Here is a 19892-nt window from a genome sequence, read left to right as displayed (position 1 = left end):
TCTCTTATTTTGTAACTACTTTTGATCTTTAATTTTATTTAAGATTATTTTTTAATTATATATTATCTCACTTAATTTATATTTTATAATTTCTATTATTGTTATTCATTATTATTATTTTTAAACAAAATATATAAAATCTTTGATCCCACTAATATGATATAATATAATGCCTTCATGCCTATAAATAAATATGAGAATTGAAATGGCCAAACAATGCATGCAAATAATAACAATTTACAATGAGAGTGTTGCCGGCCAGGGCCAGTGAAATGCACACACAAAAAACAAGATTGCAAAGAGAGAGGGAAAACATGGGTTTAATTAATGTTGATTTTATAAGATTCACGAGAATGGTCACTTTGAATATTTCATACCCATTGAGCCACACCACATTGTGCAATGGTTACTTCATTGTTCCAAATTTTGCAGAATATTATTATTATTATTTATATAGATATTTGAAGTGTTTATGAAAGGCAACCTTTGAAGTTACTCTAGTCCAACAACCAGAGCAGTGCTAGCTAGAAGGGCAATTAAGAGAAGCATGAGAAAGTAGAGCAAACCAATCTTTATCTCTTCAATTGGGTGGACCAATTGCAAAATGCGCGTAAAAAGAAGCTAAACTTGATTGAAATAATCTCAAGTTGTTAGAAAAGGCAACTTTTGGTAACCACTTTGAGGATTTTTGTTTTGGTTAACCAAACTTGCTCTCTCACTCAAATGATTAATGATTGTGACTTCCATTTCAGGAAAGGGGGTTAATTATCAATTAGGATTAGCTGTGCAACTTTGTATTCCTTTTTTTTTTTTTTTTTTAATTTAAAGGATTCATATATAAATTTTAGGGTTATATATGTGGGTGCTTTCTACAGTGAAAAACCTTCCTCTTCTCTCCCAAATATACATGTTCATGGTGGAACTAAGTCAATGGTTGTGGGTGGGAGTTCATGTTTCAACCTAGAAGTGGGTGTGGTGGAGTTTTGCATCATGTGGTGGATGATGGGGATGAATCAAGGGGCAAAACATACATTCATTGTATAGATTAATTTTAATATAAAAATATACAAAATTTGGTTCATTTGTTTATTTTCAATTAATCCAATGATATTAAATTATTGGTCCACTAGTGAACCACGTAATCAATGGTACTATGTAGAATTTGCCTAACATGTTGCAAATTGATTTTTAGTACCGTAATTTGAAGGGGGAAAACTTATGTAAGTTATTTTGTTTAAAATTTAATATTTTTTAAAAATAAAAAATCACATTAAATTTAATTGATGTTGTCTAATTGACTTAATCTGACTTTATGGTTCTAAGAATAAACGATCTTTTATGAATTTATATGAATTAAAAAAAGATAAAATTTTAAACTTGAATAAAGAAAAATAAATTTATTTTAAATTTAAGAGATTAAAAATATATTTAAACATATATTTTAGTTTCCATTTTTAGAAAATAAATTTTAAATAAATTACAATTTTTTTTAAAAAAATGATAGAACAAAAATGGATAAAAACATGTAAACCTATGTCCTCTGTAATCAATTTTCTATTTGATCATATATGTACTTTAAGAAAATTGAGTACATAGACTTATGTTCAAAGTTTTCCTTTCCTTCTACAAACTTTGACATCCTCAGGACATAGTGAGGTGCCTTTGTGATGACACTCCCCTTTAGTCAGAGAGATGACAATGTTATAGATTAATAGAAATGTGTACCTTATGATTAAACCATTAAGAGTCATAATGAAAACGTATATCCATTATAAATGATAAGTATGTTACATAACCGAATGAATAAGATATTTATTCCTAATAAAAAGGATCTAACAATAGTATGCTGCCGAACTTTAGAGAGTTATTTGACCTTAGAAACACATTGCCCATAGAGAAGTATATAGCCTTTTAATACTCGGATTTGCTTTAGCAGTATTCAAATATATGCCCATATAATGTACAAATCTTCTCTTATTGTTATTATAGAAAGTTAAGAATTAATTATTTCGAATTAATTCATTGAAATAATGAGATGTATTTATCAAGTTATATCATGATGTTTTATATATATACGAACTTAAAAGGCGAAACTTTTATACTAGATAAGTTATTTTTACACATGATGCCAAATTCAAGGTGTAAATGTTAGTCCGTATGTGGTAACAAAATAACTCATATTCACCAATCTCTTATGTTTCCAGCTACAAAGCAAGAGAGTACATAGCTTATATCATGACAATGAGACATGTGTCTTTAGGGCGAGGTAAGATTTAGCTTAAATTTTTCTCACACTTTTTTGATAAAATTAAAATGATTTCAATTGATTTATATATATATAACTCGTGGTTTTAGACTTTTTTTCTTTTAAAAAGATCTAAAAAGAAGTTGAACTAAACATTACATAAGTAAAAAAGAAACTATGCCCTCTTTGTTGTGGGTCTTGGGTGTCAGAGCTCAAGAAAGAAAGAAGAGAGAAAATATACAAAATTAATAAATAAATAAAAATAGAAGTGCATTGAAATGAAAAAGGTAATTTTACTATAATAGTACAATGGCACTTATAAAGCCAACGAAAGTAACTAACTTTTTAACATGCAACTAATTTGTACATCTGATTTAAGCCAGGTGAAATTGAAAATCATCAAACTTAGTGGTCTCAATAGCATTTCTGGCTTTTGGAGCGTCTTTATTTTTCCAAATACATAAAAGATAGTAGTATTAGACAACACAAAAATACTTGTTTTGTGTTTAAATACATAAGAGATAATGTTATACTAGAATATACTATTCTATATCATTTTATGCTTTCTTTCCCAACTTTCCTCTTTAATCTTTTGAGTATTTCTTGACTCGATCCCTTTTAGCAAAATGTCGGATTTGAGTTTTTGTGTATTAGAAATATTGTTGACAAAGGAGATCCTACTAAAGATAATTAATTAAATTTTTTAATAGAGATTAATCTTTGAAAAAATTAATAGATAGTTTGTACTAATAAAATTATAATCATAAAAAAAATAAAAGTAAAATAAAAACGTATAAGGCTAATTCACCTTACGTAAGTGTTGTGTGCCACTTCTCTCATCCTTGCATATGTCAAAGAAAGAGAAACACTAATAAAACGCACTTTGGTACTTTTATTTTTACCCTATTATATACTGGAATCCTAAGTTGAGCCCACTAATAGAGTGGATCAAATTATTTAACGAGACCACAATTTTCACTCAATAATAATAATAATAATAATATAAGAAAAAAAAACAGAGATCTTTACCTTTGGTAAGGACGGATTACACCATATTTTTTCAAACCATTTTTACAACACCTCCTTTTATTCATATTATTTTATTATTGATAATAATTTACAGTAACACACCTATGATTTCGTGAAATTACACATACCTCTAATTCTTTTTTAATGTTTACAACTAAGAATTATAATATAATATTTTTTTATAACAATTAAAAGAGATTTGGATAATGGCTAAGGGACTGTTGGTGTAATATTTTTTTTAAACAGTTAAAGAATTAGTGAAAAGATAGAAAAACCAGTGTGCAAGCAATTTTACAAAACCTCATGAAGTATTACTGTAATTTACTTTATTATTAATGTTCAGATTGGATAAGTTTCTTATTAAGCACTTTCAAGAGAATATAATAAAATTAATCAATTAGATAAAAAGAGTCTATTATTTTGACAACTTGAAATTAACTATTTTAATTTAACTTTCTTAAAAATTAACTATTATTTTTTCATTTTATGAAAAAATGATTTATTTGTTCTCCTTAGTTTATTTTATTTTTTTCTATTAGTTCAAGATGAGGCGAAGGTAAAGTGTACAACTTAATTTTTAAAGGTTACTTTAGTCAACTTTTTTTAAAAGCTATTTTTCCCATTTTTTTCTTTTATAAAAAAAACTCCTTAATTTTTTTTTAAAGGAAAATGTGTTTTTACCCAAATTCTCCTTTTAAGTAGAATAAAAATTAGGAAAAGGTTGAGGCAAACACTACCCAAACTAAAAGTGTTTGTTGAGAAATTTATCATCTAAATCTTAGTGACTGCAAGTTTAATTTTCCAAATGCAACCATTAGCATTAGATTTCCCGTACCTGAACCTGATGGCCCTACTAGTATCTCTTCTGCTAACAAAATTTGAACTCTGAATCCGAATGATGCTGCACTTGTTTTCCTGTCTTTGCAGTAAATTTATTAGCAAAAAACAGGGTTGTTGGGGGACGACAAAAGGGATCAAACCAACACCATGTGGACAAATAAACACGGACGATACGACAGACACATGATATGAAACCATGGATTAGGATATTGTACATTACACAGAAAGAAATGAACAATGAGACCCCATCTGAAATGCCAGTCCCAGCTGCTTATTTCTATTATGTATCCTTCCTAGGTGATATGACACTACTCAAATGCTAAGAATCCAAATCAATTAATGAAGCTATGGATTTTGAAATACTAGCCCATCTAATTTTGGGCTTTACATGGAGGGGAACTCATTTCCCCCTACAAAACTAGTATGCTTTTTGTTTCTTTGACCTGTAAGAATCGAACTTGGTACCAAGGGTTTACAATACTCATACACCCTGCTCAATCAATTGAGCTAAACCTCCCTTGGTTACAAAACTAGTATGTATTCTAATGACACTTGATTTTAGGAAGCCAAACCGAAGTATAGACTTCTCACTCAATTATCAATTACAATAACAAAGAATGACACAAATACTAAACTCGAGATCTAAAGAAGCTATTGCTTCAGAAAACTTTTACCAAGACACCTTAATCTCTCCATGGCAGCACGGATTTGGTCTGAAATTGTGGAGTAGAGGCATCTTTGTGCTGCTTCATCCAAACCATCAGAAGTGCTGGGCCATCCAGTAGTAGGGAATGACTCATTACGAGACTGGAAAATAGCTTTTTGCCTCATTTCTGGAAGGTCAAATTCAATTGGATCACCAATAATTATGTTAATTTTCTTATTCCATAACGGTACAAGAGGCCGTCTACCAAACATATACTCCTCTGGCATCACCTAGAAAATATAAGCAGAACCTAGCATTAAAGACCAGAATAAACATATACGACTTAAAACATAACAACAGTTCAATCATCAATCTAGACAGAATTTATAGAAACTAAAAACATGCACAAAGAAGTGAGGAACCTTATCAGTGTTAGGCATCTGTGGCATTTATATTGGAACAATGAGACAACAATAATGATAGAAGCCAATCTCTTACGCAGTGTATAATAAAAGAATTACAGAAAACAGTATGTCAAAAATCTTAAAAATCTCTCAGATTTCCTAATATGTATCACTAGTGACAGTAAGACAATTTCAGATCCAGTCTTCACTAATGCAGAGAAACTATGTAGTGCCGTGCTGACCAATATAATATTAAATTATACAAATTAGCACCAAGGACTACAGAAATCTTAATCTTTATCCTTAATGAATTTTCATTATTTTGCACATAGTGTATAACAGGATGAGTGCTGCTCTGATAATTTTTATACAGATTATTTAATTTATACTACATAAATATTATTCATGATATAGCACATTGCGTTATAGCATATACCTATATAATTTTTATACAGATTATATAAGTTATACAACATAATGGCTCCCAATGGCCAAACTGGCATGGACAAGGGGGGTAGCAGTAAATCCATACTAGCCAGCCTAGCCTGAGAGACTGAAAGGTGAAAATACCTTACTTTTCCATTCATTGGCATTGTGCTGCTGTAGCATGTAAAATGTGGAGGGAAAGTAAGGAAATTAGGATTTTCCCCAAAGGTCTGAAAAGGAGGGTGGAATCTCATGTTTACCCCTAAAATGACGTCAAAACAGGCAAAACAAGGGTTTTCACCAGACATTGGCATTGTGCTGCTGTAGAATGTAAAATTTTGTGATTTTGGCCACAATTTCTGCGGTGATCCCAAAACACTATCCTAAGGCATTTCTGTAGCAGCCAATGACCTTTCTGTGCCGCAATGGCACTACAGTCCCACTATCGGATGAGATCAATAACTACAATTTCAAGTAGCAATACTTTGTTCTCTTGCTTATGATAATAATAACAAGTAGCAATACACTGAAGTCTTGAGAAGGAAGCATGAGGAAAAAATCTTGGCCAGAGCAAACATAGACTCTATAAATTTATAATTAGAGTAACAGGTCATGTTCTCAACCCTTGTTAACTCTTCATTTAGTCATTGGAACATTGATAAATGCTTGCTACTATCTTCATAGTTCCAAAGTTAAATGATTATTTTTCAAGATAAGTTTGCCAGTAATATAAAAACTGTTTTCCTTGCAAGACATCATTGTTGATCTACAAGATATAAATGCTCCAATTCTAAATATGTCTAATGACTGAAGAAAGCTTATCATCGAGGTGTTCTTACTCCAACAAACAAGATCAATTAAAAGAAGATAAAACTGGGTTAGAAGACACAACCAGAAGTGTAGAATATGAAGTTTATAGGGAAGCAGAGAAATGCTGACTTACCTTGTGAAAACCATGATGGACAATTGGCAATACAATTGGAGTTCTAGGTGCTCGAACAATTAGACTAGCAGTTCCCCATTTCAACCGCTTTATAGGTGCATCTTCTTGATACACTTTTCCTTCTGGAAAAGTATGCAGCTGCCATAACAAAATCATAAATGATATATGAGTTCTACTTTACTAGTAAAAAAGAATTTCCCATTTGGGTAGAAAAAGTGTAAAACAGTGTGCCAGCATCTATCTAATTAAAGCACCAGTTTTAGAGAACTTCTGAAACTAGTTCTCTTATGGCTGTGGTTTACCAATTTACTGTATTGCCTTTCATAAAAATTCCATGTAAAGATTAAGCATAAAACGCTCTGTTGATCACTGGTGTTTTGATTTTCTTTTTTGCCCAAAATAGGAAAGAAAGCTTATGTTTAATTTGGCTTAAAGGAAAACATTTTATAATAAACTTTTCCCCTAAATCAGAAGCAAAGGCATCTTTATACTTTTGCAATTTTCTGGTCATAAGAAGCACTCATTCTAAACTCTGCTTACCAAGTGATGCAAGGGAAAGATCATCTTTAGTAATCAAATAAAACAAAAAACAAGACCCATCAATCAACATTGATTTACTACCTAGTTGTTGAATCAAGTGAATAGAAATTCATCTCTTTTCTAACTCCTCCACTCCCTTCTTCAATTCAGCTAAAAAATGCATCATCAAGCATAGCATGAAAAGAAATAGAGCAAATTGCAGTCTAGAGTATTTCTTATATGCTAGAGCAGAGGATGGTTGCTGATGCTTTGGTGATCTTAGGAATCAACGGTGTGAAGTGGGTTTGGTTTAAGATTTGATCTTCAATTAAACAACTGAAAAATTCAATATAAAAATAATCGTAGAAAAAAAAAATGAAAAGTGCTTCCCAATCCAAAGAACACCTAAGTAACCTTAGAATCAGTTTCCTGTACAATGAAACTACAACTTGCAGCACGATTGTGGTTGGGATACTGCATTGCAGGCAAATGCAATCTGCAATTATGGAGTGATGTGGTTGCAAACTGTGGCTGCATCATGTGACACAGTCCACCTTTAAAAACCAAGGCTTGCCTGTTTAAACCAAGGACATTTCACCACAAAACCAAACTTCTAAATAAACTATCCTAACATTTTGTTCAGACATATCTGCAAAGTCACTAGTCATAGTAAGACAAATCACAAGTCAGCATCACGATCCACCATGCAACTGAATAATTCATAGGAAGATGATAGGGCCCAACAATGAAGAGTAAAAACAGACGGATATTCTGTGGTATATTATGTAAGCTACAAAGCATAAAAGAGTAAAAGAAGAAAAAAGAACATAGAAGTACAGGATATCTACTTGCTAACACTTTCCCAAAGTAAAGTTCCTATAGAAAATACACCGCTTCCCTTAGCATATAACTGAACGAGAGAATAACCATTTATCCTCTAACTAACATCCCTACATAATCATTTCCATTCTGATATACGATGTATATGCTACTTGGTAACTAATGCCCTCTAACCATCTTAATCACTTTCTTTGGCATTATGTGTATAACATTCCAAACATTTGCCCCGTGAGACAATTGATCTATCATCTGTCATTTAAGATCATGTTTCTTATTCGGGTAACTTACAAGAAGACATGACTTCAAAAGTTTGCAACTCATTTAACATCAACACACAAGAAAAAATGAAAACAAATATATTCCTAACAACACTAGAGGGTCATAATAATCATAATCAATACTTCTAAAATAAACTACCCAAAACATCATCATAAAAGAGTTCAGCTTGCGTGAGGGGAAAAAGTATTAAACGTTACACAGATACCCATTCTCCATTATTTAAGCGTTCAAGAGCTTCATTCATGTGCTCTTGATAAATTCCACCACCTCTCGTAATAGGTATGCATTTCCCTGTGCAAGATACCATTTTAGAAACAAGAAAACAATAGTCCTCTAAAAAACAACTAGAAAAGCTTTTCAGCATATTTTGATGCGTAAAATAATAAACTTAAACCCAATCTTACAAAATAGATAGCACTAAAGCATTATATTAACCTTATAATTAGTTCCAACTTTGTTTGCCTAGTGAAGCGAAATTAGCTTAATTCTATACTACTGAAGTACAGAAATCACACAAATGGACTTCATCAGAATCACCACACAATGTTATTGGACAGGGACTCTCAAATATGAATATCTAGCAATTACATTAATTGAAGAAAACCCTTGATAGTCAATATACACATTTTTTACTTCAAAGACATTTTCTCCAGTTTTAGTTTTCTTTTTCAATTCAAAATTAAATTTTACCTAATTTACAAAGGTTGGGAAATGCCAATAGCCTTTCCTTGCAAGAGCATTCCAGCAGAAATTCCCTCTTTGGGCACATTCTCTAACCATATGTTCTTTGTGCAATCTAGAAGTAACTCGGTGTCCCACTCCCAGACCAATTTCATGATCCTGGCCCATTTACAAATTCAGTATATCAACTGTTTTCCTTACACTCATTATAAAGTTTTGGGAGTGGAAAGGATACTACTAAAGTGTTTCAGCAGCATATTTCCTTTTCAACAACTTTAATGGGACAACCCTGCTGTGTTAACTGCACAGCGGGTATTGTCCCCAGAGAAAAATAACTGACAGATGTGTAGGGATTTGTGTCTGTGTCTGAATTACACCACGGAAAATATTATTTACACTGAAAGAAATAATTAATAAATACAAGGATTTACAATTATCCCAATTATCATAATTACACACATACAATACTACTATTACATTCTTAGCTTAAAAATGTTTTTTGTCCCTCAAATTTTGGGACAAGTTTGTTTTTGGTTCCCTCAACTAATTAATAAATACAAGAATTTACAATTAGATTATAGGGACTAATGTTTTTAGTTCCTATAACTTTTAAAAAAATCTGTTTTATTCCCTATAATTTTAAAAGATCTCTTTTAGTCCCTTGACAGATTGAGTTGGTTATGCAACATTAGTTATTTTTAACTTATATTTCAGAGACTTCAAACATATTTAAGCTTATCTACTTTATAACCAATTCTCTTGGCTTAATAGTTGTAAGGTTTGTCCTAGGATACAGGAGTCAACCTGGTGCTCTCACATTTAATTCTTGTCTAAATTAAAATAATATTTGGTCAATGAAAGTCATGCCTTGCGAATGCAGATAGCTTTGAAACATTGCATAGGCCATGTCCATGGATTAAAAAAAAAAAACTATATACTTTCTTACATGTTTCGCTAGGGCGTTTCTATGTGACTTGATTTCTTCTCATTTTTTTTTTCTTTTTTCTGTTGTTTTGTTTGAAGCATCTAGGGAATTCCAGATCCTCCTGTCTTGTACACTCTCCTTTCTTAGTTAATGCTTCTATAGTCAGTCTAAAGAAAAAATAAAATCATAAAACACTCACAAAACAAGAAACCATTATTTCTCTAGTATTTGTAAATCAACAAGAAGAAAATCTTGTCAGTTTAAAGAGCAAAATGTTACTCCTTCCGACCCACAATGACTGTGATTTAAGGTTTCTATACACAAATTAAAGACAAAAATCAATGTATCACTTTTTATATAATTATACTAAAATGACTCACCCTCTCAATAATATTACATTGAAAAAATGAGAATATGATTCATTTTGGGATATTTTTCAGATGTCAAAACTCCAGTCATCGAGGGGTGGAGGGAGTAGTTGAATCGCAGCCTAACTTGGAAATGAAGAATTGCCTAGGACCCTTCTAAGCTCTAACACACATTCCACCGAATGAAACAAAAACAGGCATGCCTAATTGCTCAATCTAAAGAATTGAAACAATAGGAAGCGAAACTAGAGAAAAGAGTTACCAAGACGAAAAATATAGGAATAGAGGGCATTCTTGAAGCATATATCTTCGGCAGCGAGTACCCATCGAGCTAAGCTAGCATCGAAGATGGGGAAACCCTTGAAGCCCCACATTGAAGGATCATCCAAACTGCACCGTCGCTTCAATTCATAAATAAAGAGATCGAAAGAGAAAGAGAAAAAGAAAAAGGAAAGGAAAGAAAGAGAGTGCTGACGTGGACATGTGATTGCTAACGGTGATGAGAGGGACGCGGCGGGGCCTGGAGCGGAGGAGGCGGAGGAGGGTGTCGGCGTTGTGAACGGAGGTGGTGTTGAGAAGAGACGACACCGTTTTGGCGAATGCGCCCACCGCCGCAATCACGAGCTTTCTGGGAATGCCTCTGAGGTGGTCGGGCCGCGCCGCCCACTCCATGGTGCGTGACATTGTGGTGGCCACGGAGTGAAGAGAAGTCAACAACAAATTCAATTCAATGCTCACTTCTACTTCTTGCTCTTCATAAAAGCAGTTACCCAGATATTTGTCAATATTACTACATATTAACCACTACTACACTACATTTGGAAACTAACCCAAGTTTCTGATTTAGTGGTACGGGTTGATCAATGCTTGTGCATGCAGCTGCGTTAAATTTTGAGGCCAGCTATCTTATTCTTTGAGTTATTTCTAACCTAACGAGGAGATTAGTCAGGACAAATCAAAAAAAAAATCGCTCATTTATATATACGAGGAGGGTTCAAACGACATCGATGTAACTTTTACTAACTATTACACCGCTCAATAAATTTACATTAAATACGAATTTCGTAAATCTAACCGTTATTGAAAGTTCATATATAAAGTTATTAAGCGGTGTAACACTTAGTAAAAGTTACACCGGTGTCGTTTGAACCCAAAGGGGTTATAATTACACCGGTGTAATTTTTACTAAGTATTACACTGCTCAATAACTTTATATTAAGTGTGAATTTTGTAAATACAATCGTTAGATTGAAAGTTCATATCTCTTAGATCATATATACAAAATTTTATATTAATCCAAGATGATTTGATACTTCATTTTTATAAAATAAAATTGACATAATATATTCATTTCAAAATACACTAAAATATGAACACTTTGATTACCTTCAAGTTGTTGTTCAATTTTAATAAAATTTGATATACATGTATAAAGTGATATCAACTTTCAATCTAACGGTTGGATTTACAAAATAAGTTATTGAGTGATGTAATACTTAATAAAAGTTATACCGGTGTAATTATAACCTCCCTCATATATATATATAGAGTTAATCATCTATACATTGTCAGTGTAAAATTATTTTACACTAGCAACCAATCATATCTTTTAATAGTGACATGTCAGTTGATTATTTAATGAAATAATAATAAAATAAGTAACTTTAAAAGATATGATTGGTTGTCAATGTAACTGGCAGTGTAGGGATGATATATATATATATATATATATATATATATATATATATATATATGAGTTAATCATCCCTACACTGCTAGTGTAAATTATTTTTTACACTAGCAACCAATCATATTTTTTAAATTATTTTATTTTATTTTTATTTCATTAAATAAACAACTGACATGACACTATTAAAAGATATATTTGGTTTCTAGTGTAAATTTTTTTTACTGATAGTGTATAGGTGATTAACTATATATATATATATATATATATATGTGAAAAATGATTGAGCCTCCAAATACATGTGTCAAAAATCATTCTGAATAATTAAAATAATAATTTAAATTATAAAATATTAAATTAAATAATTATTTTATAATAAATTTATTAAAAATCATTCTGAATTATTAAAATAATTTAAATTATATATATATATATAATATATGTTCTTCGGAATCATCCAACATTAAAATATTAATATTTTTTAATAAATTTATTATAAAATAATTATTTGATTTAATATTTTATAATTTAAATTCTTATTTTAATCATTTGGAATATTTTTGATACATGCATTTGAAGGCTTAATTACTTTTCATATATATATATATATATATATATATATATGAGATATTTATTTATTTAGGAATAAATCTAGCTAAACTTACTACATTCAATAATTCATACTCTATATAAAAATAATTTTACACCTATTAATGATGGTAGTTCCATGCATTTAATTTTTAAGATTTTATATAAAATATGTATTATATTTATTAAAATATTTTTAATTTTATTTATTATTTGTATTATTCTTATTTATTATTTTAGAATTATTTTTAGATTAAACTATTATTTGAAAGAACTTATAAATAATTTATTTTTATTTATTTTATCCTATAAGTGTTTATAAGGGTGTTTGGACAAATTTATAGAATATTTTATAACTAATAACTCATAAGATATTTTAAACTTATTTTGATAAGTTGTTTAGGATAACTTTTTTACTTAACATATGCAAGAACTAAAAAATACTCATATTCAAATCCTATTCTTGAGATAATTTTTTATTTTTTATTTTTTCATTCTTTAAAAAAAACTAGTTGATATTTTTTTTATTATTCTATCCAAAAGCTTTTGTTTCTCTTTTCAAAAGTTCTTGTTTTTCTGCTTAAAAGTTTTTGTTTCTTTTTTATTTTTTCTTTTCTCCAATTTTTTTTTATCTCTTCCTTCCAAAATTCACATTCCTGATTATATAAAAAAAATCTTATAACAATCTTATAACTTAAATAGGTTAAAAATAATATAATTGTGATACTTTTAAGAGACTAAAATTATACAATTGTAATATTTAAAAAATTAAAGTTGCTTAATTAAAATTTGAAGACCAAAGTCGGACAATTTAGATATTAAGGGGGTATTTCATAGGAAAGAAGTTTTTCCATGTTTAAGAATCATGATTCATGAGAATTACAAATCCTAGGAATTATGATTCATAAGAATAACTAAAATCTATTTGGTTACTCAGAAAGGTTCTTGGAAATATTCATACAGGATTTTTGAGAATTAAAGATTTTCATGTTTGGTTATAATAGTATATTCCTGAGTATATAAATATTTTTTTACAAAAAATATCCTTTATTAAAATAGACTCATTAAATATATTTATTTACTTAAATCTTATTACAAATATGACATTAAACTATTTTAAAAAGTTAAAAACTTATAGTTAAAATTACTTAAGTACAAAATTCAACAAAAGAAATAAATAAGGGAAAATGTTACATAATAATTAAGATGGATAAAAATATATTATCATTTCATTCAAATAAAAAATGAAATGAAATGAAAAATTGTTAACAAATATTATTAAATTATAAAAATAAAATAAATTTTAATAATATTATTAAAATTGACAAAGTTAAGAAATAATGAAATAAAAGAAAGAGAAGAAGGCGAGAGAAATAGATATACGTGAAGGAGAGAGAAGGGAGAGAGACAGAGAGAGGGAGAAAGAGAAATAGGAGAGAGAAGGAGGAGGGGGAGATGGAGAGAGAGAGAAAGGGGGAGTCAAAGTGAGAGAAACATAGAGATAGAAGGAGAAAGAGAAATAGAATGAGAGAGAGAGGGGGAGAGGAAGTGAGGGTGAGAGAGATAGAAATAGAAGGGGAGAGAGAAGGAGAGAGATTTTCTATTTTAAAAAGAGATATTATATTTTTTTTTATATACACGAAATTTTTCACCTAATTTGAAAAAGTTGAATTTCACCCTCTTTCACGAGAATTTTGTGAAAAAGTGATAAAAATGATTCTCGAAAAACTATATTCTTGAGAATTTGTTTTTAAATAACTATAAAACATGAAAAATTAAGATTTCCAAAAAAATAAAAATAAAAATATTTTTTGTACCAAATGTTTCCTAAATGTAAAATAGTGGTAAAGTCACTTTTGAAACACACATAGAGAATGTATCATATTGTAAGTAAGAATGTAAATATTCAATCTTAATCTTGTACTTATGTTTTAGTTACAACATTAACTTTTACATTATAAACCAAGTCTTATTTTTAAGTTTATGAATATATCATATCATATTTTTAATTAATATTTATATTATAAATTTGAGTATGAATTTTAATATAAAAATATATCATTTATACTTTATTCTCTATATTATATTTAATTTTATCACTATTTATAATTATTTTATATTATAAACTTGAGTTTGAATTTTAATATAAAAAAGTATTTAAACTTGACTTTGTTTTTTTCTTAACCAGAAGGTTCCACATTTCTCACAACAATCTCATGCACTTCTTTCTTTCCTTATATAAAAAGGAGATCCCAAGCCTTCAAACACACAAAATAATTCTCATCAATTGGATATCTAAAATATTTGGAATAGTGGAAACATTGAATCTATAGTAAAAAAAAATTAGAGCCTAATTGAAAATATTAGGCCTATAATTTATTATTATTATTATTATCTTTAATATTTTCATTATCTTTTTCTTTAATGTTTCCATCGGAGAAACAAAAGTTATCACGTAAATGAAGGTATTCTACAAAAGAAGCATGTGAGATGTTATTGCCGTTAGTTTCATTTATCTTATTTTTTTTATCAATATATTATTTTGTTAATTATTTATTTTGAATTTTTAAAATGTTTGATTTAGTATTTAATTTTTTTTTGTAAATTCATAATAATATCTTCTATATTAAAAAAATTGAATTTATCAAATTGAAAAAGAGTTAAATAGAAGTGACATCATTTAACTTCCCAAAATTTTGATATTACAAGCCGTAATAGTTTGATATGCTCAAATATAATAAAAATAATTTACATAAGTATGATATAATTTTTTTAATCAAAGTATATTTTCTCTATTAAAAATATTTTTAGTTTTGTAATTGAAAAGCTTTTAAAAAATTAAAATTCATTATGTCTTATCATAGAAAATCTCTTTCAAAATTAAAACAATATTGAATTTTTTGTAAGTATGTTTGTCACTTTCAAAAAGGAGGAGATCGTTAAATCAAAATAGGATCTTAGATCCCTCAATTTTAATGATAACAAATAAAGGATTTTCTTTTAAACATATACTTTTAAAAGTGAGACTAATAATATATTTTATTAAATGATTTATTTCTTAATAGATCTAACAAGAAAGAAGTCTAACTTTCAAAATCTGCAAGAGCTGCAATGAGCTGAATTTGACAATTTTGCATTGACATTGCTTCTATTATACTCTTTTCTAGAAAGAAATGATGATAAGTAGTCTACTAGATCAGATAAGAGGTATATGCTTTACTAAGAGGCATTTAATGCTCACATTAAATAAAGCAATGATAATCTCTAGGATCAGTAGTGAAGACAGACGAAACAACTCGTGAAACAACTTATGAGTTTATATCAAATTATTGTAACAGTCATTTTCTCTAAAACTACTATATAAGGATCAAGTCTTCAAGAAAGAAAATGTGAAAAAAGAAGTATAGTGAGATACACAGATTAGAATCTCGCATACAAAGAAACACTTATTGTAAATTATGTATATATTTCTTTGTAGAATACTTGTGCTTTCATTGTAATTTTTTTTAGTATGTTTATCACTATTAAAAAGGAGGAGATTATTAAGTCAAAAGACGATTTTAGATCCTCAAATTTTAATGTAACAAACGAAAGATTTTCTTTCAAACAAAATGAATTATCTACAAGATATTCTATATCAGATGGAGTGTAATATATATATATATATATATATATATATATATATATATATATATATATATATATATATATATCGTCCATAAGATGATGAGAATCATACAAAGTATACAGTCTGTCTCATTATGCATTAAACATATATTTTCAAGTGAGACTAATAATAAATTTCATTAAATTATTTATTCCTTAATAGATCAAACAAGAAAAAAGTCTTGGAACTTTCAAAATCTGCAAGAACTGCAATGAGCTGACTTTGACAATTTTGCATTGACGTTGCATCTATTATACTCTTTTTTTTAGAAAGAAATGATGATAAGTAGTCTACTAGATCAAATAAGAGATATATACTTTACTAAGAGGCATTTAATGCTCGCATTAAATAAAGCAATGATAATCTCTAGGATCAGTAGTGAAGACAGACGAAACAACTCGTGAAATAACTTATGAGTTCAATTCAAATTATTGTAACAGTCGTCTTCTCTAAAGCTTCTATGTAAGGATCAAGCCTTCAAGAAAGAAAATGTGAAAAAAGTATAGTGAGATACACATATTAGAAACTCGCATACAAAGAAACACTTATTGTAAATTATGTATATATTTCTTTGTAGAATACTTGTGCTTTCATTGTAATTTTTTTTAGTATGTTTGACACTATTAAAAAGGAGGAGATTGTTAAGTCAAAAGACGATCTTAGATCCTCAAATTTTAATGATAACAAACGAAAGATTTTCTTTCAAACAAAATGAATTATCTACAAGATATTCTATATCAGATGGAGTGTAATATATATATATATATATCGTCCATAAGATGATGAGAATCATACAAAGTATACAGTCTGTCTCATTATGCATTAAACGTATATTTTCAAGTGAGACTAATAATAAATTTCATTAAATGATTTATTCCTTAATAGATCAAAACAAGAGAAAAGTCTTGGAACTTTCAAAATCTGCAAGAATTGCAATGAGCTGACTTTGACAATTTTGAATTGACATTGCGTCTATTATACTCTTTTTTTTTAGAAAGAAATAATGATAAGCAGTCTATTAGATCACATAACAGATATATGCTTTACTAAGAGGCATTTAATGCTCGTATTAAATAAAGTAATGATAATCTCTAGGATCAGTAGTGAAGACAAACGAAACAACTCGTGAAATAACTTATGAGTTCAATTCAAATTATTGTAACAGTCGTCTTCTCTAAAGCTTCTATGTAAGGATCAAGCCTTCAAGAAAGAAAATGTGAAAAAAGAAGTATAGTGACATACACAGATTAGAAACTCGCATACAAAGAAACACTTATTGTAAATTATGTATATATTTCTTTGTAGAATACTTGTGCTTTCATTGTAATTTTTTTAGTATGTTTGTCACTATTAAAAAGGAAGAGATTGTTAAGTCAAAAGACGATCTTAGATCCTTAAATTTTAATGATAACAAACGAAAAATTTTCTTTCAAACAAAATGAATTATCTACAAGATATTCTATATCAGATGGAGTGTAATATATATATATTTATATATATATATATCGTCCATAAGATGAAAAGAATCAGACAAAATATACAGTCTGTCTCATTATGCATTAAACATATATTTTCAAGTGAGACTAATAATAAATTTCATTAAATGATTTATTCCTTAATAAATCAAAAAAGAAAGAAGTATTGGAACTTTCAAAATTTGCAAGAACTGCAATGAGCTGACTTTAAGTATTTTGCGTTAACATTGCTTCTATTATACTCTTTTTTATAGAAAGAAATGATGATAAGTAGTATATTAGATCAGATAAGAGATATATGTTTTACTAAAAGACATTTAATATTCGCATTAAATGAAGCAACGATAATCTCTAAGATCGATAGTGAAGACAGACGAAGCAACTCGTGAAACAACTTATGAGCTCAATTCAAATTGTTGTAATAGTCGTCTCCTCTAAAGCTACTATATAAGGATCAAGTCTTTAAGAAAGAAAATGTGAAAAAAGAAGTATAGTGAGATATAAAGAGTAGAAACTCACATACAAAGAAACGTTTATTGTAAATTATGTATATATTTCTTTGTAGAATACATGTGCTTTCATTGTAATTTTTTTTAGTATGTTTGTTAGTATTAAAAAGGAGGAGATTGTTAAGTTAAAAGATGATCTTAGATCCCTCAAATTTTAATGATAACAAACGAAAGATTTTCTTTCAAACAAAATAAATTATCTGCAAGATATTCTATATTAGATGGAGTGTAATATATATATATATATATATATATATATATATATCCTCATTCGTAAGATGAAGAAAATCAGACGAAGTATATAGTTTGTCTCATTATGTATTAAATGTATACTTTTAAGTGAGACTAATAATAAATTTCATTAAATGATTTATTCCTTAATAGATCAAACAAGAAAGAAATCTTGAAACTTTTAAAATCTACAAGAACTACAATGAGACTTTAACTACTTTGCGTTGACATTGCTTCTATTATACTTTTTTTTAGAAAGAAATAATTATAGGTAGTGTACTAGATCAGATAAGAGATATATGTTTTACTAAGAGGCATTTAATGCTCGCATTAAATGAAGCGATGGTAATCTCCAGGTTCGCACTAAATGAAGCAATGGTAGTCTCTAGGATCGATAGTGAAGATAGATGAAGCAACTCGTGAAGCAACTTATGAGTTTAACTCAAATTGTCATAACGGTCATCTTCTCTAAGGTTACTGTATAAGGATCAAGCCTTCAAAAAAGAAAATGTGAAAAAAGAAGTATATTGAGATACATAGCGTAGAAACTCGCATACAAAGAAACACTTATTGTAAATTATGTATATATTTCTTTGTAGAATACTTGTGCTTTCATTGTTGGTTGCAACGTGTCTAAACAAAATGAAAAAACCTTGTAATCATATATTACCTTTTTTGTATAGGGTTGAGCTTGGAGAGGCTTGTTTAAAAGAATACGTGGTGTTGAACTTGGAAAAACTTGTTGTTCAAAGAATACTTTGGTAGTTGCTTGAAAAAGCAAGTCAAAGACTACTTAGGATTGAGCCAAAAGTGACTTGTTGAAAGAATATTTGTATCTTGTTTAAGATAGTGAAACTTAATCTAGTTGGATTCAAAATTGAACGTAATCTTGATAGTTGAGACGAACTAATATAAAAACTTCAGTGTTTCATCTAATTCTTCTCTAGCACTTCGTCTGTTAAGTTATTTTTTTTTCATTGTACAAATGTGTGGGTTTTTATACACACTATTCAACCCCCCTTCTAGTGTATGTCTTTACTTCACACAAACGTTAACTTTAATTATTGTATTTTTTATGTTTAAATAAATATTTTCCTTCTCGATTCTCAATTATTTATACTGACAAATAATTTTTTTCAAATTATTTAAATTATGTATTTCTCTAAAATTTAGCTACTTATATTTTTATTCTTTAATTTAAACTACGTTTATGGATGATGTAACAACCCAATAGACCATAAATTAGTATAAGAATGTGACATTACAACAAACAATGCAGCGAAAAGAAAGTCATTTATCATAGATTTATCATGCAACAAGAAAACTTGGATAATACATGTACGATACCTATATATACTTAGGATCTCAAGAATCAACGAAAAAAACACATTAAAACAATTCTTGATCATCAAACATCAAAATAAAATGTCCTTATGGATTTATGATCCCAAAATAAATATACATAACTATCAACTATACAACATGAGTCAAGAGACTAATAGTCCTTGACTCTAGATGGCCACAATAACTCCATGCCACTTTCCTCAAGTTAACCTACTCTACTCCCATATAAAAGATATAATCATCACG

At 28.8% G+C, this 19892-nt stretch overlaps 1 protein-coding gene across 1 annotated transcript; it reads right to left on the bottom strand.

The window, feature by feature from the left end:
- Positions 1–4287: 4287 nt before the first annotated feature.
- On the bottom strand, positions 4288–10919 carry LOC109814570 (Phospholipid/glycerol acyltransferase family protein). Its single transcript, XM_020379028.3, has 5 exons — positions 10621–10919; positions 10408–10535; positions 8377–8462; positions 6534–6671; positions 4288–5050 (listed from the first exon to the last, which is right to left on the bottom strand). The coding sequence occupies exons 1-5, from the start codon at positions 10827–10829 to the stop codon at positions 4766–4768; spliced, it is 846 nt and encodes a 281-aa protein (XP_020234617.1). The 5' UTR covers positions 10830–10919; the 3' UTR covers positions 4288–4765.
- Between the last annotated feature and the right edge of the window lie 8973 nt (positions 10920–19892).

The sequence above is a fragment of the Cajanus cajan genome, chromosome 5 (genome assembly GCF_000230855.2).
Source record: "Cajanus cajan strain Asha chromosome 5, NIPB_CcT2T_4, whole genome shotgun sequence".
In the NCBI taxonomy this organism is placed as follows: Eukaryota; Viridiplantae; Streptophyta; class Magnoliopsida; order Fabales; family Fabaceae; genus Cajanus; species Cajanus cajan.
This window is presented reverse-complemented; position numbering and strand designations above follow the sequence as displayed.

Excerpts from the sequence above, each read along its gene's own strand:
- LOC109814570 (XM_020379028.3), bottom strand. The coding sequence starts at position 10,829 with ATGTCACGCACCATGGAGTGGGCGGCGCGGCCCGACCACCTCAGAGGC. Across the intron at positions 8,463-10,407 it reads TTCCTATATTTTTCGTCTTG|GGAAATGCATACCTATTACG; the intron begins GTAACTCTTTTC and ends TATCTTGCACAG. Across the intron at positions 5,051-6,533 it reads TCCATCATGGTTTTCACAAG|GTGATGCCAGAGGAGTATAT; the intron begins GTAAGTCAGCAT and ends TATATTTTCTAG.